A 25921-nucleotide genomic window follows, 5' to 3' on the forward strand; every position below is an offset into this window, starting at 1 on the left:
TTATTGAATGGAAATGGAAAGCTGACAAGCTCTGGTATGATCCAGATATTAATATTTTTATATTCTGTTTGCTATGATCGTTATTAGCCGTTTGTAAACTGGCTGTAGATCGCTGAGGTCACTGGGAAATGGAGGCAAAAACCAATGAACCCACCATTTTCAAAATGGTTTTAAAATTTCAAATTTCAAAAATATTTTAAACCAAACCCACTTGCATGACCTCCGTGCCTGGCTGGATCCGGGAGACTGTTGCTAACTTTCTTTGTGGTTGATGCTGGACGTTACCATGAGTTTTCCAAAGTATTTACCGTGAGTCTTTCAAAGCGCAGTACTAATAGAACAGATACTTTTCCATCAAACTTAAAAAAACACCTACAGCAAATTTATGGTTAATTTAAGACAATTTAAGAACTTAATTTCCCTTATTTTAATTTAAGACTGATGTGGAAAAAATAGGCAGCTGTTTTATTTTTTCAATTTAGACATCAGAAATTAAAATATGAAAATATCTTCATATCAGCATGATATGATTCCACTGAAAGATGATAAACGATCATATTGAATTAGTGCCCAGCCCTCGGTTTAGGTAAGCAAAACAACAGTTTTAGGTTTAGGCAAAAAAAAGCAACTTGGTTGGGGTTACGGTTTGGGTCGGGGATTCGAACCCGCGAACGGGTCCGGTTTGGTTCACTAATCACTCCCAACCGTTCTCCCTAGTGCGACTTAGATCTATAGGCCTACTTAGATCTATAGGCCTACTTAAACATCACTCAGACTGTTAATACATTCAAGGCGGTCCTTCTTCTACCTTTCGTGTCAGCAATAATGACACGACACATGATGATGACGGAGTGAGAGCAGGGTGGGTGGGGAATACAGCTACCTTTAGATGTTTACTATGTCACTAAGTGGTTATAAAACCCAACTGTTAACATATATGTTACATTCTGATGCCATCTTTTGTATTATCAATTCATTTTTTCTAAATTCTGAATTTTATTATTTAGAAAAAACAAATAGTCACAATAGACAATAGTCTGGAAACACTAATATTTGTCCATGCTCTTCTTTTTCCATACTTTTCCAGACAAGGATATACTAAAATCAAATTCCATACTTAATACGTAGGAACCCTGCTAATATCCATTTCTCAGTTTGGGCTTTGGCATCTGATTTGAAAGCCTAAAGAGCGAGAGAGGTGGGATTTGAACCAGTGAACGACACACCAAACAGCTGTTTATCTGTCCGGTCTCCTTCATCAGCTTATTGATAATAGTCTTCAAACTACAAATGATAAAGAGGCATTAAGCTGCTGGTATCTACAGTCAGCAGCGTATGATGTGACCATTTGTGAAGTCATAGTCTCTCACCGTGGTAGCATTGAGTGCAGGAGGGCTCCGACTTTTTGGCAGTTTGTTCCATCAGACTCCTTAGCCAATATCTGGTGGAAGGATTGGCAACGACAGATAGGATTCTGGTGCCAACTCTCCGGTCAGATATTGGGTAAGGAGACCGATGGGACAAACATCCAAAAAGTCCGTGTTTTGCTTCCCTTCCCTCAGGCTTGTCATCTACTGTTCCAGACGTCAGCACAGTTTATCTGATGTGGTCAGAAGTGAACATCTCGGCACGCGACAGGTTCACAGTTAGTTTATTTGACAGTGGTCAAGTGAAAACAGCTCACCACACAACAGGTTCACATGGTTAGTTTATTTGATGTGGTCAGAAGAACACCTCAGCACACACAGGGACAGATGCACACAGCACAGTTAGTAAACTGGTAGATTAGTGGAGGATGTATGGAGGACAACCTCCTCTGCATCAGGAGCCATCCTGACCGTTTCCATCAGACTATAGACTGCTTTGATACAACTGTGCTTTGGGAAACCGGTCTAGCTACAGATACAGGGGTAGACATTTGACATTGTATATAGATATAAAAAATACATTCATCTCAGTTTTACAACTTGGGCATAAGCTAACAGTCAATACCTTATAGGGTATTATATGCAGATGCTCTTTAGAGTTGCATTTACTTTCCACAATGTTTCCTTACATTTAAAGACCTGAATTGTCAAAATCGGTTTTCACACTTGTCTATATTTTGCAGCCTGTGCAGGAGTCACATGATTTCACCAAACGAAAAATCTTTGCTCGCCACTTTGAGACGAAAGGGATATGCCACGTGTGATGGGGCGTCGTTTTAGGTAGACCACGCCCTGTGACCCGCCTACGCAGCAGTCAAGCGCCAGGATTGCGGCCAGGCGCCCATGCTCCGTGGAGCCAATGGGACAAGTATGTACGAGTAATAACGCTTCAGCCACAGTTGGCTATTAGCTACTGCCATGCTAGTTAGCTAGCTTCCAAGCCGGAAATGATGTAGGCTATTTGCCTTTCATCTGGTTTTCAATGGAACTGACTGAGAAGTGACGTAATGTTTCGTACACTTTGGTACAGTCTGACCATCTTTATTCTCCACTTGATTCTGTGACAGCATAACTGGCCAAACGTAGATGTGACATCACATCGAGATTAATCTCACGTGATCAGACCCAACATCTTACATCGTCACTTCAGCGACGACGGTGGGCTCTGAATCACACGTCAGCATTTCCGGGTTTTGCTGCAAGTTATGGCAAGCCTCAGATTGGCTGGGCTGTAACGGGAGTCCGCGTGCATCATTCACAGGGTATCCGCGAGATCCTGAAAAGTATTAAAAGTTGATAAACCGATTTAGGGAAAATTAACACCCTTAAACTATTAAAGTCTTAATCATCATTTGGTGAGGTATTACATTTTGTAGCTATTGTGCGGATTATGTTAAATGGGCATATGATGTGGTCTCGTATCGATCACAGACCCCTGGATCAAATCGTATCAACAGTATAAACAGTGTGCGTTTCATTATTGCAATATATTTTAGATTATAGAACAATATTTTAACACAGTAAGGGCTGCGGGTGGTAACAGAAAAGGAAAATCAAACCAGAGAAACAACTAAATGCTCAGGAATGTGCAGCTTTATGCAGCGCACAGAAGCTCCAACCCAAAACTGGATCAGACAGGAAAGACCGAGCAGACGATTCCCGTTCAGTTCCAACACTCCAGAACTGGCATCTGGTGCCAAGATGGCTGCCATCAAATGTTTTTGGTGCAGGGAATTGATTTGCTGCTATGAAGGGGCGAGGGAGGGGGTTCGGGAGGGGTCACCACAGCTTGACGTCCAGCAGCTCCACGTCCCCCAGCACCTCCAGCTCAGTGACGCGGCTCAGGTCCTGAACACGGTGTTTGTACTCCAGCTGGTGAACACCGTTAACCGCTACTTTGAACTGTCCAGCCTCACACATGATAATCATCTGCAGGGAGAGAGAGAGATAGGGGGAGAAAGAGAGAGTGTGAGAGAGAGAGAGAGTATGTGTGTGCGCGTTAGGGGTGCTCCGATCCGGCTAAGCCACGATCCGATCCGATTCCGATTCCTGGGGTCACGATCCGATTCCAGAATCGATTATCGATTCCAACGATTCTCGATTCCAGAATCGAGAATCGATTCTCAATTATGTAGTTTTATATTGCAATAACACACAAAGGTAAATATAAGACAAAAAATGACAAATGTATTAATGCTGAACTTCAAATTGAACTTCTGTATTACAGTCAGGGCCTAAATTCATTTTGCAAACTAGGGGGGAATTCCCCCCTTATGTTCTTCAGATAAGATGGATTTATAGGCTGGGGGGGATCTGTAGACTTTGAGAAGGATTTATAGGTTTTGGGGGGAATACATTAACCAGAGTTCTTAAGTGCAAGAGGTGGTGGCACCGTGGCAGTACAGTACACAAATGACATGAACATTTGGACACTTATTCAGCCGGTATCTTCCATGTTGCGTTCAGGTGCACTGTGTAAAAAAAAAAAAAAAAATTTTTTTTTAACAATTTTAAGAATCGATTCTTGGGAGTTTGGAATCGATCCAGGAATCGTGGCATTAAGAATCGCGATCCTTTCAGAATCAATTTTTTGGAGCACCCCTAGTGCGCGTGGGAGAGAGAAGAGGGAGAGCTTTCTATTTTTCTTCCTTTGTGTGGTTGAATAATTGCAATTTAATTATTTGTATTGCTACTGTTTTGATCATGACCGTCCGATTCAGCCTCGTCATCTGATGGGTGGTGTCGAAAGCGGCGTCCATGTCGGGGTCAAAGGTCGCGACCTCACCTCAAAGTACTGTCCCGGAGTGAAGGGGAAGGCGGCGAGCCGGGTCTCCTCCGGGCCCCAGCACTCAGACAGGAAGGAGTTTCTGACGAAGAGGCCGGTCTTCAGCCGCGGGTTCAGGTGCAGCGCGATGTCTCCACTGTTTAACACTCTGAGGTTCACACAGAAACTAGTACACACACACACACACACACGCACACACACACATTTGGTTCAAGTATGAACACATTTATGTATTGTTATATGTTTTATTCTTATTGAGTAAGCGAGAGTCATGTGTGAGTCTTCCGGTGTAATGGTATGTTGGTTTATATCTCTTGTTCTTCTTGTCCTTGATTGTTTTGTATTGTTTATTTGGGTTAGGGCACTTGCTAAAAAAGAGAAACGTTTGACATCTTCATTTCATCCATTTGGAAGAAGTGCATCATAATGTATGAAGGAAGGAGTGGACGTGAAGGTGAAGGTGTATAATGGTACCTGTGTGGATACAGACTGGTCAGTGGATGTGAAGGTGTATAATGGTACCTGTCTGGATACAGACTGGTCAGTGGACGTGAAGGTGTGTAATGGCACCTGTCTGGATACAGACTGGTCAGTGGATGTGAAGGTGTATAATGGTACCTGTGTGGATACAGACTGGTCAGTGGATGTGAAGGTGTATAATGGTACCTGTCTGGATACAGACTGGTCAGTGGACGTGAAGGTGTGTAATGGCACCTGTCTGGATACAGACTGGTCAGTGGACGTGAAGGTGTGTAATGGTACCTGTGTGGATACAGACTTGTCTGTCCTTTGATGGTGATGGTGTGTCCGGCACTCAGCCCGTTCACCAGCTGCCCTCTGAATGGCAGAGTCTGCAGAGACAACCCTCAGTCACTCACCAATCACAGCATCACATACTGGACTGTAGAATAGCACTCGTGTTCTGAAGACCAATCACAGCATCACATACTGGACTGTAGAATAGCACTCGTGTTCTGAAGACCAATCACAGCATCACATACTGTACTGTAGAATAGCACTTGTGTTCTGAAGACCAATCACAGCATCACATACTGGACTGTAGAATAGCACTTGAAGACTTGAGTCTGACTTGTACTTTGATGACTTGAAAAGGTTTCTAAAGTCTTGACTTGAGATCTTGTGTTTGTGTAAATGACTTAGATTGAAAGTGATGAGATTTGTTCCAGCAGACGACTGAATTTAAATTCTGCTTTTGAAAATCAAAAGTAGATGTCTGGACATTGTAATTGGTTTGTGCGTTACCCAGCCCATGCCTGCGGCACACAGCAATTAATTTCACCGACATACAACAATGTAGTGACTTACTGGAAAGCCACTATTAGACGTTTTCAATACAAAGCTGTGAGATTGAACAACATTGACCAGCATGCAACGGGAAAAACTCACCAAGTCACCCGATGAAGAGGAGAGAATGGCCTGGAGGTGAACAAACAAGCAGAAGGCCAGTTAGATAAATCACCTGACCTGAAAAATATTCTGACAAAATTGAAAATCTCACCTACTCTCATACAAAATGAATTAAAGCACAACATAATTTTTTTCTCATGAGGTAGGTAATGTAAACAAGTTATCAAAATGACAACTGTATTTTACCCAGTATTTTATTCTATTTTCTGTATTTTATGGAACATCAGGCAGTAATTTTCTCTCAAATGGATATAAAACATTTTTGAAGTGAACTCTACATGCAATGTTTAGCACGAGTTGAGTCAACAAGTGCAAACCTTTAAGCCCACTGAGCCACTCCCCCTACGCCCCCCCCAAACACCACCCATACCCCCTAGCCACTCCCCCTAAAGCCTCCCAAACACCACCCATATACCCTCCCAAACACCACCCATATCCCCTTAGCCACTCCCCCTACACCCTCCAAAACACCACCCATATCCCCCTAGCCACTCCCCCTACACCCTCCCAAACACCACCCATATCCCCCTACACCCTCCCCAAACACCACCCATATCCCCTTAGCCACTCCCCCTACACCGTCCCAAACACCACCCATATCCCGTTAGCCACTCCCCCTACACCCTCCCCAAACACCACCCATATCGCCCTAGCCACTCGCATGCAACCAAACCTTGTGAGTTCCTGAACCATGCAACCAATATTACAACAATAACCTTAACGCAAGTTATTATAAATAAATTGCAGTAGAAACTGCATTGTGATCCCCACACCCCTGTAATGAAACAGGATTGGAATTCATGCCTGAGCATTTGCACTGGCATCTGATGGGCAAACTCTGTCTCCGAGATATCACTCTATGAGATATCACTCTATGAGATATCACTCTATGAGGTTGATGCAGCTAAACCTGGTCTATTTTTTCTCACACGGCTTTTGTTTGAGTCTTGCAATCAAGTCAGATTAAGAAAGAAAGAAATATCATATATTTTTGACCATATTAGCCTATTCATAGTAACATTATTCAATGTCAGACATTTGCATCTGCATATAGGCAAACTTGGGGATATAATGCCTGCTATTCAGAACTATAACATGAAATGGAGAAAGGGAAACGTACATGGCCAGAATGCAGGGCAGTAACTTAAATTTAACGTTAAAACCTGAATAACGCTCCGGTTACCTCTGCCCATTTTTCTCACGGGGCTTGAGTCTTACACTCAAGTCGAATTGGCTGAAGATAAACAAACCCGCACAAATCCGATTCCTGGGTACGAGTTGCGTAGCATAATTCCTAAAATAAATAAAAGACTCATATTGGTTGCACGGTCGAGCGGATTTGATCCAATGAAGCCACATTGGTTAATGAAATCGCTGGGCTGGGCGCAGAGTGTGTGTGTGTGTGTGTGACTGCAGCGTAGCCGGACGTGGGGCGTGTTCTGCACAAAACACCAGTGGGATCCAGAATAACGCATCGTCCTGACTTGCCCATCTTATGACCGCGGGCCGCTGACCCAGCGCCATGGGAAAAACAAGAGTGTCAGTGAGTGAAGACAGCGTCCCTGTTGTCCCAAACCCCATGAGAGCATATTTTGGACCTGCTCACATTAGGCTGCTGTATGTCTCTGCTGAGCAGACTGGTTGGAGGAGAAGCTGCAGTCTGGAGAGAGAGGAGACACAAACAGATGATCAAACCTTAACAGACCACTCAAACAAAACTAACCTGGCAAAAACCCACTTGCGTTGCCCGTCTATTACATGAAGGCGAGTCTGTTCAGGCAGCCCACAGACATCTGTGTGTGACAACAAGCATGCAGAGCAACCATAGTCTCTCAGTACAGTAGCCACTCACAGATCAATTGCTACATCTGGGGCACAACTCTTGAACAGTGGTTAACGACTGCCCCCTAAGGCCAAAACAAAATGTGTGAGAGAGATGGGAAGTGACCAACCACGGACCTCCTTATTTGCGTGAAACAACTCGTGGGGCGGTACATTTTGAACGAGGCACCGCTGTACGCAGAGAGCCCGACTTCCGTTACAGCCCAGCCAATCAGAGGCTCGCCACGCTTTTCGTGCGGGAAAACCCGGAAAAGCGGACTTGTGTCCGTCTCCACGTGAGACTAGAGCAACCGCTTCTTCAACAATCATAGTTGCTGCTGTGTAAAAAACCACATACAGTAACTGCAACTCTGGTGTTTCTCTTACTTGAAGTGAGAGTTGACCTGCTTATTTACGTGAAGTCTCGTGACATCAGTGAGAAAACAGGGATTTTTTTTTCTCAATATCTGTGCTTTTTTTTGCCGGCGTGTCATTTTTGTCCGACAACATTTCTGGCCGTGCATTAGCATCTCTGACTGTGAAAGTACGTTAAAGTGAATCCATGAAAACTCACGGTGCTCGGCAGGAAGGCGACAGCGTCGACTCGGACCTTTCCGGATATGGCCAGAGTGTCGACCCGCTCCAGATCCACTCTGTGCTTATACTCCAGCAGGTGAGCTCCGTTCACCGCCACCTGAGACCGCGCGCGCGCACACACACACACACACACACACACACACACAAAATGAATTGTGTTCAGTTAATAGTTAACCTCTGACCTCTGAACTGACACTGCGGGCCTCCCATGCCAATAGAGCAGGCGAGGCCCACGCAGCACCCGAGCTGCGGGTGAGGTTGAAGTTGAGAAATTGTCACTGACGTCACTCAAGCGCTCCGTGATGTGATCAGTGATGGTCACTCGATCCCCATATGATCACAATTATGATTCCAGTGAAAGAGGAAAGAGGATATATTGCCTTAGAACACGGCTCTCTTGAATACTCGATTCTGATTGGTCAATCAACAAGATTCACCAGTCATTATTTCTCGACAACCGACCGCTGCTCTGCTGCTGGTTATACTGATTAATCCAGCTGTGTCAACACTCACGACAATGATTAGGCACACCTGGATTAATCAGTTGATAAGAGCCTTTTGTCAGCAGACAGAGACGCAGAACTAATTAGGCCAACCAGTTGCAGCTGTGGTGTCTTGTGTGCCAATTACGAATGAAACCGCTTTGTCGTTGAAAACGCTATTAAAAAATCTATTTGAATAATTATTTTTGTCAAGATTATTGAATGATTTAGTTGTAGGCCATGTTCTAAGCGGGATAATGTATAGTGAGCCGGTGATTACTGGAAATAATGACCTTCAGGTGAATCATTAAGCCCTCCGCTGCGCGTCGGGCTCAATCATTCACCTGTCTGTCATTATTTCCCCAGTAATCACCGGCTCACTATACATTATCCCTTACTTAACGCCTCATGGCTCAGCCCTACAGCAGGTTGAACGTGTGTCTGGTGTTCCCCGTCTCACCTTGTAGCCGTCGGCCTGGACCAGGACCAGGAGCTCGAAGGCGGCCCCGGGGCTGAGGGGCGTGCGGTGCAGGATCTGCTCGGGGCCCCAGCGCTCCCCCTGCAGGCTGTTGCAGACGATGCACGCCCGCTTCAGCCGCGGGTTGAAGTGGAACGCCACGTCCGCCCGGGGCTTCACACTGCTGCCGCACATCAGGTCCACCTGGAACCTGAGGGCCAGAGATGCTCACCAGTCATTTTTTGCAAGTCCAAGTCAAGTCTCGAGTCTTTGAGCTAGAGCCCAAGTCAAGTCTCAAGTCTTTGAGCTAGAGTCCAAGTCAAGTCTCAAGTCTTTGAGCTAGAGTCCAAGTCAAGTCTCAAGTCTTTGAGCTAGAGTCCAAGTCAAGTCTCAAGTCTTTGAGCTAGAGTCCAAGTCAAGTCTCAAGTCTTTGAGCTAGAGTCCAAGTCAAGTCTCAAGTCTTTGGGCTAGAGTCCAAGTCAAGTCTCAAGTCTTTGAGCTAGAGTCCAAGTCAAGTCTCAAGTCTTTGAGCTAGAGTCCAAGTCAAGTCTCAAGTCGTTGAGCTTTGAGGAGCATTCTATTACAGTATCAGCACTGATTAGATTACATTAGTAGACATTTCCTTAATGTTAACTCAATCAATCCCCGCCAGAGTTTCAAAAGAAAAGTCACCAGACACCGCCAGGGTTTTTGATCATTTTCACTAATCTTCCAAGACCCACAAAATATGTTCTTCTATGACTTTCTATGACTTCTATGCTTCCGAGATGCTTTTTGGTGTGAACCAATCGTAACGCCGGTGCATGAGGGAGATTCACCCCACTCTCAGGAGAGGGGAGGCGGGTTCACACTTATGTGGGTACTTTTCCAAGATAGGTCAGGGAACAGTAGACAGAATATCAGCTTTTCTTCGTGGAGTAACAAGCCTTGAACCTTTTTCTTGTCGCCGAGTGTTGTTGACTGTAATATAGACAGTTTAAGACCATTTCTAGTACATTGCCAGCGTTTCTAGAGCTACTGGGTGCTGCACTGCTGTCAGCTGAGCCCAGAGTAGTCTGACGTAGTCAGACCCACCAGCGACGTCATCAAGCTTCCAGCGGCGGAGATATCGTCTACGGCTGGCACTGCGAGACTAAGCCTAGAGCCGTTCTGTTCCACTGCGCAGCTCTGATGCGCAGCTCCTACGGCAATGTCACATGGACAAACGGTGTCATTCTTAAAGCGACAGGCGCGGGTAAAAAAATAAAAAAATATATAAATAATACAAATAAAACAACGATTTTTGACTTTCAATAATAAGTCGATTTTGATAATAAAAACGATTATACAAAAAATTTGAAATTCATTGCCCATCCCTAAGTAATGAAGTACCGAAATTCCTATAAAAGTAACTTCCACCAACACTTATGGGTTGGTTTATTGTGATGAGGAAGTCTTGCTGTGTCATCACCTTAAAGCAGAATGTACCTCACAAAGTTTAGTGTTATACGCCCCTTTGTCCTGTCCCGCCCTCCACTCGGCCCCCGTACCTGTCAGCGCCACTCGGGACGGAGCCCTGGATCAGAACCATCTCCCCTGGCTGCAGACCGCCCAGGATGGTCCCGACAAAGGGAATCGACTGTGGGGAAAACACAGACAACGTTATCAGGGATGAGAGCCAAGAGGGGACAGCTGGACACAGTGGGAGAGAGAAGCAAAAAGATCTAGAGACAAACTAGTGTGAGAAACTACTACAACTGTCAAGCGCTGACTCAGACCGGGCCCTATGCTGCATTCCTTTATAACTGGGAACTGGTAATCTTACGACTTCAAAAGGTCATGAGCTGGGACGGTGACATCACCAGAGCTGGTATTTCCCATTCCAAACTCGTAGGAGCCTCAGCAGCCCCGACCTCAAAAATCCAAGATGGCTGCACCGCGCAACAAGAGTAGTTATAATCGTAGTAATGTTGTTTAGCACTTCTGTTTTGTTTGTGTTTCATTAAATCAGCTGTACACACAGCACTGCCTAACATCTATCTGTGTGGACATGAGGCTGCAGTGTTTGTACTGTATGCGCAAAATGCCGTGAAATGCCAAGCTATCAACTGTTATTGCTAACAATGGCTAGCCTGGCTAGCAACTGGATCGACCAATGAACAGTGAACTTCCCAGCTCAAGAGAAAACGCGCACATCCAAAACCAGATTGGGCAGGTGCCGAGCTCAAAGGTGAACAAGTAGTACAAAAGGAATAAAAAGCTTGCACAATGCGTGGGCTCCAGTGTTTTTATTTTTGGGTGTTAAAATAAAAAGACTGAAACCGGAGCCCACGCAGTGTGTGAGCTTTTTATTCATTTTTTACTACTTGCGTCAGGTTATAGGTCTGCACCATATGAGGAAAATCTGAGATAAACAAATATTGAAGTATGCATATAATATTATTAGCTATACAGTTCCTATGTCTTTCTGCTTTAATACTGATAACAGACCCCAAACATTGAATAGCCTATATGCACAAGCATGGGTCTACGGGTCTATCGCTAAATGGTGTTTGTTATTCATTCCATTTCAGGCAGTCTTTGCGATGTGTTCTGTTCACTGCACATGGTCATATCATGATGACGATTAAAATATGATTTATTATTGTGCAGCCCTAACAACAAATAAACAAATGCACATATTTGGATAAATCAGTCAGTAGCCTATCTTCAGTCTGAAATGTGTTCTTTCCTCTGGTAGAGGCATAGCTCTTTTCAGGAGCGCTTTTAATTCAGCTCATACGACCAGCTGGATTCAGGTCGTATGAGCTGAATTAAAAGCGCTTCTGAAAAGGGCTAGCAGAGGCATATCTCCATCAAAGGTCATACGACATAGATGGGTTTTGCTTTAGTGTGCTTCTCCATGCATATCCCATAGGCTTCAATAGAACTGGCGCCAAAGTCTGGCCCCAAGCAGAGCATTAGAACGTCGGCATGATACAATGACGCTTCCTCTTTTATAGGTTCCTTGAAGCAGCAAGAAAGAACGTCGGTATGATGCAATGACGCTTCCTCTTTTATAGGTTCCTTGAAGCACCAGGAAAAGGATAGCTGTCATTGCTGTTTGTTTGAGCTAGTAGAGAGTACTGGACACCGACACATCACAGCTGTTTCAGATCAGGATAATGTAACGTTACACCAAAGAAAGATTGAATAAGTGACCCTCCTCCACTCCAAAAGCTTTCAATTAATGCTACGAACCCTACGCCGAACTCCATTCGAAATTCTGTAAATGTGTATTCGTCTTTGACTATCTGCAAACGTAGACACCCTGTACAACTTGATTTAAGACGTTTTACAAATCAATAAGGAGCACTCTTCATTTCGGCATAACATTACTTTTAATACATCAAGCTACACGTGTTCAAACAAAATGTAAAGTTTTATTTCCAACCGCTTCGCCTGATACGTGGGCGGCGGCCAACGAAAGAAGCAAAATGCAAGTTCAAATTACATTGAAATAGAGGGATTTGGTGAATGACATGTGTGCCGAATCTCTCAGTCGATCCCCACAATGTCAGAAAAGCACAAAATCCCGTTTTACAAGCCGCATGAAGTGTTCAGATTTAGCTATGAATGGAGCCTGACGCAGTTGATAACTGCGAGCGCAGCAGCATTCGCTAGCTCAATAGCTAACGTTAGCCTCAGACTAGTTTACGAACAATGTCAAAGATCCTAAAAACACTGAATACGACAAACCAAGTAACGTTATTTCACAATGTCAACACAGAAAGCGGTTTCTCACCGGAGTTAACACCGTCTGTTTGGGGTTTGTGATGGACATGTTGGAGCCGCACACTGCACACTGATCTGTGCCCAGGCCAGCTCCTGCTTCATCAAAAATAGTTTGTCGGTTTACTTCCGCATACGTCACCAGCTAGGCTGACTTTGTTTACAAGGATGGGTCAAGTTTTGGTTCGGGAGGAAAAACTAGTTGGTGCACTGGATTGTTTGAATTGCTTCCAAGCATCGACTGTTTACTAGTAACTCATGGGAAATAAGATAGTCACATTGTACTTGTGAGAAATGTTCCATTGAGAATCTCAATATTACATTTCTAAATTAAATCTGTGGTCCAGTGACATTGTTGTCTGCTCCTTCTACATGTGTGCGTGTTGTTGGGATCTTGGATAGTAATTAAATTTGAGTCTTGTGACACTTGTCATTTATTCATTAACTTCCACCCGCTTCAGGGACACAAGTCCAGAGAAAGCAACATTCATGTGATTATTCTCTGGCCAGAGAGCTGCTTTCTTTTGACTTCTCCGCTGCTCCTGTGAAAATAATCTTGACCATATAATGAACCACACACACCTCTTCAATATATTTAAACTTTTAATTACAAAACTCTTTACCAAACAAAATATGTACAATCTAAATACAAAGAGCTAAGACATCAGGCCAATATAAAAAGTACTGCATGCTGGATTTTACTTTACAAAACCCAGGTAGACATTAAAGTTTAAAAAAAAAAAAAAAAAAAAAAGTTTGATACAAAAAGACAAGAAACATAAAAACCAGGGTTGCAGTGCTCTTAAAGTACATAACCAGTAAAATAACAATACTTTGACCAGTTTATTCTACCAATCACTCTGGCAGCAAACCAACCTTCATCCTGCTAGGTTGTAAAAAAGGTATATATTACTTGCTGTGTAACTTAGTGAAAGTGGCTGATGAATGCTAGAGCCAGTTGCTGCGGTCGCTGGACGAAAAGTCTTCTGCCCCACCTGTGGTGACGTAATTAAACCATTATGTACCAACAAGAGGGCAAACTCTTTCCAGAAGCCACGCAAAATGGCCGACACAGAGAGGTCCCCGTCATGTGACAGATGGAGGAACAGCCGGGCGGATGGTAGGCTGCCCTCTTCAAGTGTTTTACTTTTACCCCACCCCCCTCCCCCCACACACAAAGCTGTAGTGTCCTCATCAGCCTCAGAAGTCTGCGTCCAGCCTGAAGGTGTTGTCTGTGGCGCCCGACATCACGCCCATCCTCTGGTACTCGCCCACCCGCTTCTCAAAGAAGTTGGTCTTCCCCTCCAGAGAGATGTTCTCCATGAAGTCGAAGGGGTTCTCCACCCGGAAGATCTGAGAGAGGAGAAGAAAACAGTCAGTACATAGCAGCACCACAGCTACCATGTATATGTTGTTTTCTAATGCAGTTTAAATCTCATTGTAATTTGAATAAAATACAATGACAATCCTGATTGAGGGTCAATTCTTTAAATATTTTGGGGTTCCAATTCAAGTCCCCCAAAAACTGTCTGACCTAAACCATGTCACTACTATAAGGCGCGGGGTTGCAGCGCTCAATTGCTCACCCTGAGAATGAAGCAAATGAATGCGCGATATTTCTAGTCGTGATAAAATCCACTTGCTGGCAGTAGGAGTCAGATCTATAACACCTGACTAGCTGCAACTAACAATTCTCATTATCGATTATTTTCTCGTGAATGGATTAGTAGTTTTGGTGGGTCTGGTGATACGTTTGGTGAAGTGTATTCTGTTTCTGGGCGTGCTCAGTCTGGCGTCTGTCTCGTGCGGCCGCCCCTCGGCCAGCGGACCACACGTCCTCTGGCCTGAGGACCCGCGGCAGCACTCAGCCCCCATCACCGGCTGAGGTCCGTACCCCTGCGCCTCTCATCATCGCACACCCAGACGCCCGCTTACATTTCTGGGATTGAAATGTTAGTGCCGACAGCCAGCGGTCAAACCTTGAACGGGTCTCATCATACTGAACTCGTTCTGATTCGTACTGAAAAGGTCAAACCCACCCGATGTGATTCTCTCATGACTGAATGAACAGAATAAGCATGTTTAAAGAAGCACAAACAGGTGGAACTCGAATTAGTAAACTGGGAGAGCGGGGGTCAGTGTGCACGCAGTAGGGGTGTCAAAAATAATCGATTATAAGATGCATCGCGATGCAGACCTGCACGATTCTGCATCGATTCATAAATGTCAAAAATCGATTATTAAAATGAAAAAAATATATATATATATATATATTTTTTTTTAATCAAATAAAATATAATGGAAGTACATGCAGTTGTTTATTTTAATTATGGATCATAATACAATGCAATTCTAAATGCACTTTTATTTTAAAAGTAGCCACACAGTGAGAAAAAAGTAAGTGAGAAAAAAAATCATGTATTCGGGAAAAAAAGTGATGCATCAATTTAAGATGCATCGATAATCGTTATCGAATCGAAGCCCTCTGAATCGTAATCGAATCGAATCGTGAGGCCAGTGAAGATTCACAGCCCTAGCACGCAGGTGAACTGGGAGAGCGGGGGTCAGTGTGCAGGTGAACTGGGAGAGAGGGGGTCAGTGTGCAGGTGAACTGGGATCGCTGGGGGGGGGGGGGGGGGGGTGGTTACCTTGTCGAAGCCGAGCTCCAGCATCAGCCTGTCAGCCACAAACTCGATGTACTGTTTCATCAGGTCGCAGTTCATCCCAATCAGCTTGACCGGCAGAGCAATGGTCAGGAACTCCTGCACGAGCAACAAACGATTATTAAAAACAGAAAATGTCATACAGTACGTTTCTTTGATGTTTGTGGGAAAGGAGACAGAAACCAGGCCAGTTTGTTTCAGTTACGGTAATTATAGCTCTACACTTTGCATATTCAAGACTAAGAAACTCCCAACAGTTCAGGCTGATCCAGTGTAACCGGTTTAGAACAGACTCAAAGCTCCGCGATTTAAATCCATCACTTACTTACAAAGCCCCCTCTCAGAATTTCAGGGCTAATGTAAAAATCATTAATGTAAAAAAAGCAATTGCAATTTCTCTACGATTAAAAAAAGAGAGGGGGGGGGGGTAAAAACAAAACATGTTTTCAAATGTTCTGTGGAAGTAGTGACCTAAACACTGAAGTCGTTTTTTTTATACTGGTGAACCCACCTGTTCGATTTCCACAGCGTTCTTGATGATCATGGTGACGTGCTCTTCAGACGGCTTGTTCACCAGGTGTTTGAACATCAGGCAGGCAAAGTCACAGTGCAGACCCTGAAATCAACACAGGCTCACTTCTTAGGACTACAAGTAGAAGACATCTCATTGGTGAATCAGACTAGCTTGAGCAGGTACAACAGCCGGCGTATTGAACAGGAAGTCGCGATACAATGGGTCAAGTGGGCGGGTCTACATAAGGTGACTAGAAAGAGTGACATCGGTAACGTCAGATAGGTCCCGCCGCTTACATTGACCAGAACAATCGGGTGTCTTGGACAGATCCAGAATAAACGCCAGTGATGGGCTTGGGTCCAGACTCATATGAAAAGTGATGACAATTGTGATTCGTATGGGGCTGGATATCAGGGCCAGGTAAATGTAGCAAAACAGGCCAGACTGGTCACTGGGGGGGGGTCTGTGTCCACATCCAGGTCAAAGCTATGGCCAATATCAATACAATTAAAATACAGTGATTATCAGGGTTATCAGGGAAGTTTTTTTTTTGCAAATCCAAGTCAGGTCTCAATTCTTTTATGGTTGTAATGAGTGTTTTAACTGTTAAAACACTCACTTACCAAACATGTTTGCACGTTAATAACATGTGTCTAGCTTGAGCAGTCCCCAAAAACTGTCTGACCTAAACCATGTCACTACTATAAGGCGCAGGGTTGCAGCTAGGGCTGGGCGATATAATCAATACGGCAATATATTGCGATATTTTATTTCCTGATACTGTATCGATACTTGGACGCCAAGTATCACGATATAAAAAATAAAATAAAAATCTGGTGGCATCTGGTGATTCCCACCCCTAATCGATACTGTATCGATATTTCCCATATCGATGCGTTCAGTAACACTCAACACTCAGTTTTGACTAAATTTGTCCACTAACTTATCAGTATAAAGTGATGTACATATTATTACACTACCTGGGTGGTACACAGTGTGTTGTATCTTTAGCTCTATTATTTAATTTTGAGTCAATTCTGTAGAATATCGCAATATATCGGAATATGTATCGCATCGCAATATATCGTGACCCAAGTATCGTGATACGTATCGTATCTTAGAACACGGCTCTCTTGAATACTCGATTCTGATTGGTCAATCAACAAGATTCACCGGTCATTATTTCTCGACAACCGACCACTGCTCTGCCACACCTGGATTAATCAGTTGATAAGAGCATTTTGTCTGCAGACACTACTAATTAGGCCAACCAGTTGCAGCTGTGGTGTCTTGTGTGCCAATTATGAATGAAACCGCTTTGTCGTTGAAAACGCTATTAAAAAATCTATTTGAATAATTATTTTTGTCAGATTATTGAATGATTTAGTTGTAGGCCGTGTTCTAAGCGGGATAATGGATAGTGAGCCGGTGATTACTGGAAATAATGACCTTCAGGTGAATGATTAAGCCCTCCGCTGCGCGTCGGGCTCAATATCACCTGTCGGTCATTATTTCGCCAGTAATCACCGGCTCACTATCCATTATCCCTTACGTATCGTGAGGTCCTTGCCAATACCCAGCCCTAGTTGCAGCGCTCAATTGCTCACCCTGAGAATGAAGCAAATGAGCGTGCAATATTTCTAGTCGTGATAAAATCCACTTGTTGGCAGTAGGAGTCAGATCTATAACACCCGACTAGCTGCAACTAACAATTCTCATTATCGATCATTTTCTTGTGAATGGATTAGTAGTTTTGGTGGTTCTGGTGATGCGTTTGGTGAAGTGTATTTTTCTGGGCGTGCTCAGTCTGGCGTCTGTCTCGTGCGGCCGCCCCTCGGCCAGCGGACCACACGTCCTCTGGCCTGAGGACCCGCGGCAGCACTCAGCCCCCATCACCGGCTGAGGTCCGTACCCCTGCGCCTCTCATCATCGCACACCCAGACGCCCGCTTACATTTCTGGGATTCTGCACCATGATTCTGAGCAATTTAGTTATATAATCACTTAGAGCAGAGCCTCACCTCGTCTCTGCTGATGAGCTCGTTCGAAAAGGTCAGTCCGGGCATCAGGCCTCTCTTCTTCAGCCAGAAGATGGCAGCGAAGGAACCAGAGAAGAAGATTCCCTCCACAGCGGCGAAGGCCACCACACGCTCTCCTGAAAACACAAAAATGTCCGGTTAGGATCAATAGCAAAGCCAAAAACAATCAGCAGCGAATTGCTAAAAACCAATCCGGAGGGGACATTTCAGGCATTTCAGAATCTGAACGACGGCCTAAATGTCTATCTGACAGACTCACCGTATTCTGCGTTCTTGTTGCCGATCCAGTTGAAGGCCCAGTCTGCCTTCCTCTTCACCGATGGCAGAGTCTCGATGGCGTTGAACAGGTAATCTCTGTGGAGGAGACAAGCTACCATGAGCCCAAGCAGCACACCCACTTTGCTCAGTTTCAATGACGGCACAGCGTCAGAATTAACAGCTTAACACTGCACAAACGACAGCAACCGTCAAAGCTGGTGATGACTCACACGTAGAAGATGTCATTGTGACAAATGAGACCTACGGCGTTGATCCATTACACCCACCTCTCCTTGGTGTCCTTGATGTAGGTGTCAATCAGCAGGCTGTACATCTCAGAGTGGATGTTCTCCATGGCGATCTGGAAACCATAGAAACAGCGAGCCTCCGTCACCTGCACCTCCTGCATGAAGCGCTCCACCTGGTGGTCAGAACAGAGAACACCTCAAGAGGAGAACGATGCCTGCGGCGGGCCGAATAAAAGTTTCTCCGCCACAAAACCTAAAACGGAAAAGGTCCTCGGTCGGGACGTTGTACTCACCAGGTTCTCGTTGACGATGCCGTCGCTGGCGGCGAAGAAGGCCAACACGTGAGAGACGAAGTATCTCTCCTCGTCCTTCAGAGACTCCCAGTGCTGCAGGTCCTTTGACAGGTCCACCTGGGAGAGAGACCAGACTCCGGTTAACACTTGTTAAACTTTATGCACTTGTTTGACAGGTTGACAGGTTTTTGACGGGCCGTGAGGAAGCAGCAGGGAGAAGAGAAAGACAGAGAGAGAGGAAGGCAAAGAGAGAGACATCCACTGTTTTGCTGCTGCAAGCACAGAACAGCTTCTGCTATATTCATACCAACTATGTGCTGAGCGTTCATCCAATCACCCCCCCGTCCCCGCAGCAACCGTGTCAATTTTAAACCTGTCTGCGGTGCAAAAAGGGTTGGGAACATGTCAAGCTAAGCATGTCCTGAGCTGAAGAACATGTTTACCTCCTCGGCTGTCCAGAAGGAAGCCTCGGCCTTCTTGTACATCTGCCAGATGTCGTGGTACTGGATGGGGAAGATCACGAAGCGCCGCGGGTTGTCCTTCAGCAGAGGCTCCTCCTGCCGGCTGCTGCTGCTCTTTGTGGGTGTGGGCTGATGGACGAGAGAACGACAACCTCAATCACTATCCAAGCAACGGGTCTATAATTAAATTCCCTATTATACTTTAGGGCTGGGTGACGATTGAGTCATTATAATCTAATATCGCCCTCCAGTGGCCATCATATTGTGATGATATCTCTTCATGTAATTATGTCTAAATTGATCATAAGCCAAATCTAAACCACTGACAAAATGAATGTATGGAACATTAGCAGTAAGACGGACTACAACACCACGTAGTTCATGATCACTATGATTATTCAATGTTATTTTGCATACACAAGCCCTATTGTGATATATAGTAAACAAAATCCATATGATTATCGTGATTGCATACACAACACTTAGCCCTACTCTATATGGGAGGATTATGCTTAAGGCAAAGGCACGTTAAATGTCTGAGCAACTGCGAGAACGCAACTGCTGTGGATTTGTAGCAGCTTTGATCCACAGTTATGGGAAATTTAATTTGATCCTTGCAGTGAAACTAATCCCAGAACAGCTGGCTTGATCACACATCATTAGGTAACATAAAATAAACAAACAAAATAATAATAATAATAATAATAATAATAATAATAATAATAATAATAATAATAATAAATCAAAGTAATAAAACAAACCAGTAATCTAATGTATTGCAGGTAAACGTTGTGTTTATGTTAGCTAGTTGTAGGTTATGTATCAGTTATCAAACATCAGCTGGCCGCTGTTGGCGCCATATTTCGCCAGACAGCTTTTTTTTAGGCGCCATATCATCAAAATAACAGTCAATGTACACACGTCACACACATCCGCCTTGCACCTGCATGGTAAACCAGATATAAACTGCGAAATGTTGCTGCAGATTCGCTCACTCACCTCGCTATCAGCAAAGATTTTACGCGCGGTTTTGGACGCCAGGATGCGGGTGGTGTTCAGGCTGGGAGGCTGGAACAAGGCACAAACACACTAACGTTACTTCCCAGTTCCCACTCCAAACAGACATTGAATTACACGAGTTATTTTCCACTAAGCAGTGTTCGTTGTTAACCACATTAAAGAACGCACAGACGAAATCAGCGTGTAACCTCGCGGAAGACAAAGATGGCTTCCGTGGTCGTTAACTAGTTTTAAAAGAGCTCGGTCATTTTAACTGTCTACAACAACACACATGATCCGCGACAAATACATGTTTTTCTCCGTCTTACCGTGTTTTCTTTGTCCCCTTTCAGGGAGATGTTGTTGATCTGAGAGCTGAGCGAGTTCTCATTCTTCTTGACGAGAGGAGAGCGAGTGGTGAGCATTTTGTCTCTGGTTACAGTTAGTCTAAACAGACGGAATAAATAAAAGACAAGGAATAAAAGGTTACGGGCTGGTAAAACTAAATTTAAAATAAGCTAGCTAATGAGACTAAAGACGAGCAGGCTGTACAGTACAGAAGGAAGAGGAGAACTGAAGCGCTCTATTGTCTATTCGCCTTTTTATTGGAGTCTTGGCGCTAGAACGCAGCCGGTCGCCGTCAGCCAGTAGGAAGGAAGCTGCTGTCGCCGTCAGCCAATGGAAACGAAGCTGCTGCTGGCTCTTTAAATGTGACGAGCGCCACAGCCAATCAGGGGGCGAGCCTGCGCGCGTGCCTCCCTCCAATATTGCGGGAAATTCGAACCCTTTGTTTGTGTGGAAAGTTACAAAAAACTACGGCAGTCTGATGGTTACAAAAACTGTTGCAAAAGGCCCATTTTGTAACCAACCAACTAAAAAGTCGCACATGTTGTCTAAAACGTGCAGCCATATAATGTGTCATAAGTCGAGTCTCATTTTAGGGGCAAACTGCAAAAAAGCTCATCTTATTTGCTTAGAGTTTAGACTCTAAACTCTAAGCAAATAAGATTAGCTTTTTTGAGAGCATGATATGTCATATCATTTGCATTAAAACTACCCTCGATCGACCAGCATGATATGTAATATAATTTGCATTAAAATAACCCTAGATCGACAATACTGTCATGTAAACCAGTGGTTCCCAACCTTTTTTGTCTTATGTACCCCTTGAGCTGTTTTTCCATGACAATAGTACCCCTCACTAATGCGTGTTGATGATTACATACAAGTAAATCTATACAAAATATATGTTTCACTGAACTGCCGGTGTTTGGGCTTTTTAGTTGTTGTTTTTTGCCATTATCAGTAGCAGAACAGTGTAGCAGTTGACACTTGCCAGCAGAACTAGTTGCGGCACACACATCACATTTTAACAATGGGCTTATGAAATGACTTGGAATATATATATATTTATTTATCATTTTGGAGGTAAATTGTATTCCCCAATCATTCCAAGTACCCCCTGCAAGCTGCTCAAGTACCCCTAGGGGTACACGTACCCCTGGTTGGGAATCACTGTTTACATTGTAAACAATAAACTAGAGTCAGGGGTGTCAAACATGCGGCCCGGGGGCCAGATCCGGCCCCCCAAAGGGTCCAATGCGGCCCAAAGGATGACTTTGCAAAGTGTGAAACTTGCACTGAGAAGTCCTTCAATCCAATGATGCACTTGTGAAGGCTAAGAGGTAGCCTACCAGGTTTCAGGAGCAAGTTAAATATTAAGTTGCCTATTCATGTTATCTGTATTAATCTTGGTCAGCTATTTCCATTACCTTTGCTTGACTATAGAGAATTGCACAGTTGCCAATTGCCATCAATTGTAATGAGGGGTGCAGTGATACAGAGGTGGGTAAACTATCCAAGGTGAGTAGTTTACCCACCTTGTTTGCCCTCATTGATTGATACAGTTGATCTGAAAATAGGTGAGTAAATTATCTGCCTAATTTTAAAGGGGTGGGTAAATTGCATTTACTTGCGTTTACTCTCGACTACACCCCTGATTGTAATGCACAGTACAGACAGTAGATAATGTGCTTGATGGTATCTGAGATAACATATTGTAGGGTTGTACCTGTAATTCTTTACACTAAGATAAACAGGAACATTTTGAGGTTTTGTCATTTATAGGTTATTATTGATTATTGATTTTCATTGTCTGGCCCACTTGACACCAAATTGGGTCACATGTGGCCTGTGGACTAAAATGAGTTTGACACCCCTGAACTAGATGGTAAGGTTAAACATATGGCTTTACACACCATGCACATATTCCATTTGAATGGATGTCTGCAAAAAGCTATCTCTACTTATCTAACGTTACACACAGGCTTGCTTCGATATGTTCGATTCCACTGCTGCACTTGGAGCCAAGCTTTATTAAAAGTTGTATTATTGTCTTTATGACAGGCAGATCAAGGCTATTTCCCGCCACCGCGCTTTCTCTTGTTTATGGCGTTGCGGGGGGAATTTAGCGCCAAATAATCACTTTAAACATTACGCACGACCAAAACACGGAGTTTAGAAACGTTACGTGTATCTCACAGTGTGATAACTCTATCACTGACATGATGCGCTGAAAAGCTTAGACACAAATAGGCTATTATGTCAAACAGGGTAGTTTTGGGGTTAGCAGCTGCTGTAGATCAAATAAACACAAAATAAAAGGCAGAGTGATTGTGCGTTTCTGTTGTGGATGAACTGAAGACTTCTACCTTTCGTCTCTTCACGTTTTTGTCTCAGATACCAAACTTATCAGCGATATTTTCCCTCTAAAATGATAATTACCGGCGTCTTTTCCTGTCTTATTTCTTTGCGAACAGCTGTTTCCGGGTTGCGGCAGCAACGAGAGCTCTGATTGGCTGCGCGTAAAGCCAACAACAGCTACAGGCTGCTGCAAAGCCAGATAAACAGACAATAACGCACGCCACCTAGCGACTGGGATGAACTACAGACACTTTACGCAACAATACAGTTTTTGCTCTGTTTCATGAATGATTTTGGTTTGAAATAATACGAGGGATCAGCCGAGCAGCATTTTGGTAAACAAACCGCGTCACTGAGGTGGCAACGGCAATGGAACCCTATGGAGCCCAAGTGGCGCGAGGCGTGAGTGTCTGCTCTAGCCGGCTTGACTCTGTTTACATTTTAAAAACTGCGACAGTTCACACAACTTTAACACGACAGGCATATATTATACATGAAACTCTTGAGCGAATTGTGTTCTCACTCAGAATGTCAAAATATAAGCGATGTGATGTATAGTCTTTGAGATATTAACGTTTGTTTGGCACAACTCATACTATTAACTGCTGCGGGGTTCAGCATTTCTGGGTGTCAAGTGACTTCACGCTGATTCGTCCTATAGTTTGTACTTGTAATATAAAGCAGATATGAACGTATTAACTCAAAGCTAAACAACAGAATGCATTTGTATTACATTATTGACAAAGAAGTAATTTACAGACAACACAACACCTAAGCCAGGGGCTTTTCAAGTGAAAACGAAAAACACAAACAGATGGTTTTGGCAGCTTTAATCTTATCTGTATTAGAAAGTGGCATTGTCTTGTATTAATTTGATCATTATATCATCTCATTTGATAATTTCTAATAATTTTCCAACTGAAAAAAGTCTGGAAAAAACCTGGGTTTTTGTTTTTATGGTGATTGTTACTTTATGTCAGTCTTTTGAGTACTATATTGTTACACAGGCTGCTGCACACAATTATCTGGAAGAACACAAAATATCTATATGTATATGATACCTTTGTAAGCCTCTCTTTGTTCTCCATGTCTCCCTGCATTACCGCTGTCGGCCACCTGGTGTCGCTGTTGCTCAGACTGAGCCGGGTCCCCTTGCTGTCTTTTATTATTTATTTATTTGTTATTTCTTGGCATGGCTGAATGTCGGTCAGTAAGGCAAATGGGCGGGTGGCTCGTGCTGCCTCGTCAGCCAATGACGCGCCGTTCCCACGTTTCCGGCTCAACGTCGTCGTCTCCCATTGGTCACGCCCCCTCAACGCTGCGGCGTGATTGGAGGAGCGTTGTTACTGGGTGGCGCGCTACAGCTCAGGTTGTGTAACAGGCGAGCTGTCGTCAAGCAAATGTAGCCTACTGATTTACGGATTTATATTAGCCTAATATTAACATATAGAATATATGGATTCATCTTAATATACAGATTATATATGGATTCTTATTAGAATATATGGATTAATATTAATATAGAATATATGGATTCATATTAATATACATGGATTCATCATATTTATATATGAATTCATAACGACAGATTCATATAGTTTCTTATTTAGCAGGAGCAGTTTCTACATGCAGGGCAGACCGCCTTTTTAAAGCTAAACAAACCCAAATTCACTGGACTTTTTCTAAATAACATGATGAACATTATCACATTATCAGAGTCACTTAAGGAAAAACAAATGAACACATTCCTCATTCCTGTCATTAACCCTTAACCTTTATATTGTTGGTTTTCCTTGTGATGATCACCTGTATTTACAGTCATATCACTACACTGTGTGTAGCCTATATAATCTATTGTGTAGATGCAGATTGGTAGTGTAATACATGTTTCTCTGGGGGGGAAAATGATTTTGTTTCTGTTGATGGATTATGTGATTAGGTGCAGGGGACCACCATCACCCCAGCAAATTGATACATCTTCAACTGCATTTACAAGAGGATATATAGACTGTAATGGATCTGATAGTTTGTGTGTTATCTCTCTACCTACTGTATAACAGATACCGGTACTTGTGGAATTCTGGACAAAATCAGTATCTAATAATATCATCTCAGATTTGGCTCAGAGACAAAATCTCAATGGACTGTCCACATGGGGGTCCATGGCTCTAATGTGGACTGTTAGGGGTCCTTAATATGAACAAGCACAAACCTTTTTGACCACTGCGTTTTGTTTTAGTTTTTTTTCTTTTCCGGTGGAATCATATTGTGATGATATTGCGACAATGCTGTCTGGAAGTGATGATGAGAAAAGGCAGATTATAGTTAAAAATGAGGTATGAAACATTTTAAGAATATTATTTTAAAATGTCAGTTTTGACATCACACCGAAACATTACCATTCAGTCCAATGCTATGAACCTTTTTGCACACGAGCCATATTGCGATATCAATAGGATTATCGCAATATTGATTTCAATCAATACAGGGAGGACCATAGCAATGCGGTGTAGAAAGGAGAAACAAACACTGTTTTAGTGGTGCATTTTTATTATAAAAGCCATATTCTTTACCATTGCTTACAGGCAAGTGTTCAGAAATGGGATTATTCAGATATAAGCCGTTATTAAGAATAACATTTAATAACATGAGGTATTTTCTTACTGGCTACACTATAGGCCAAATCAAGCTATCAAAAACAGCACTTTTCTGAACAAATGTTTATTAAATAATAATAATAATAATAATGTGTAAAGCAAAGATAGTAGGTAGTATCACAGTGAGGAATACTGTCCACTGACATTTTTAAAATATCAAATAACTCATGTACTGTCAATAAATGCAGATTGGAATACACATAACATTCATATAGATATCAATGTATGTACAGTATTTACAGTCACAGACAAACAGAAGTAGGCTTATAGAAGCACGGTACAGAGGCTTTGGCAACAAAAAAAAAGAGTGCATACATTTAGCTAAACATGACATTTACAC

General features: G+C 43.4%; 2 protein-coding genes across 2 annotated transcripts; both read right to left on the reverse strand.

Moving 5' to 3' along the window:
• Nucleotides 1-1690: 1690 nt before the first annotated feature.
• On the reverse strand, nucleotides 1691-12851 carry lgals8a (galectin 8a). Its single transcript, XM_083643241.1, has 9 exons — nucleotides 12761-12851; nucleotides 10527-10615; nucleotides 9001-9208; nucleotides 8036-8155; nucleotides 7247-7300; nucleotides 5620-5649; nucleotides 4975-5063; nucleotides 4213-4378; nucleotides 1691-3356 (listed from the first exon to the last, which is right to left on the reverse strand). The coding sequence occupies exons 1-9, from the start codon at nucleotides 12797-12799 to the stop codon at nucleotides 3207-3209; spliced, it is 945 nt and encodes a 314-aa protein (XP_083499367.1). The 5' UTR covers nucleotides 12800-12851; the 3' UTR covers nucleotides 1691-3206.
• A 564-nt stretch (nucleotides 12852-13415) lies between these two features.
• On the reverse strand, nucleotides 13416-20769 carry rrm2 (ribonucleotide reductase M2 polypeptide). Its single transcript, XM_083642700.1, has 10 exons — nucleotides 20551-20769; nucleotides 20222-20290; nucleotides 19205-19351; nucleotides 18762-18878; nucleotides 18508-18641; nucleotides 18222-18316; nucleotides 17945-18078; nucleotides 15922-16026; nucleotides 15396-15509; nucleotides 13416-14100 (listed from the first exon to the last, which is right to left on the reverse strand). Exons 1-10 carry the CDS (start codon nucleotides 20644-20646, stop codon nucleotides 13948-13950), a joined length of 1164 nt encoding a protein of 387 aa, XP_083498826.1. The 5' UTR covers nucleotides 20647-20769; the 3' UTR covers nucleotides 13416-13947.
• Between the last annotated feature and the right edge of the window lie 5152 nt (nucleotides 20770-25921).

This window comes from Poromitra crassiceps (assembly GCF_964638095.1).
Source record: "Poromitra crassiceps genome assembly, chromosome: 9".
Taxonomy (NCBI): domain Eukaryota; kingdom Metazoa; phylum Chordata; class Actinopteri; order Beryciformes; family Melamphaidae; genus Poromitra; species Poromitra crassiceps.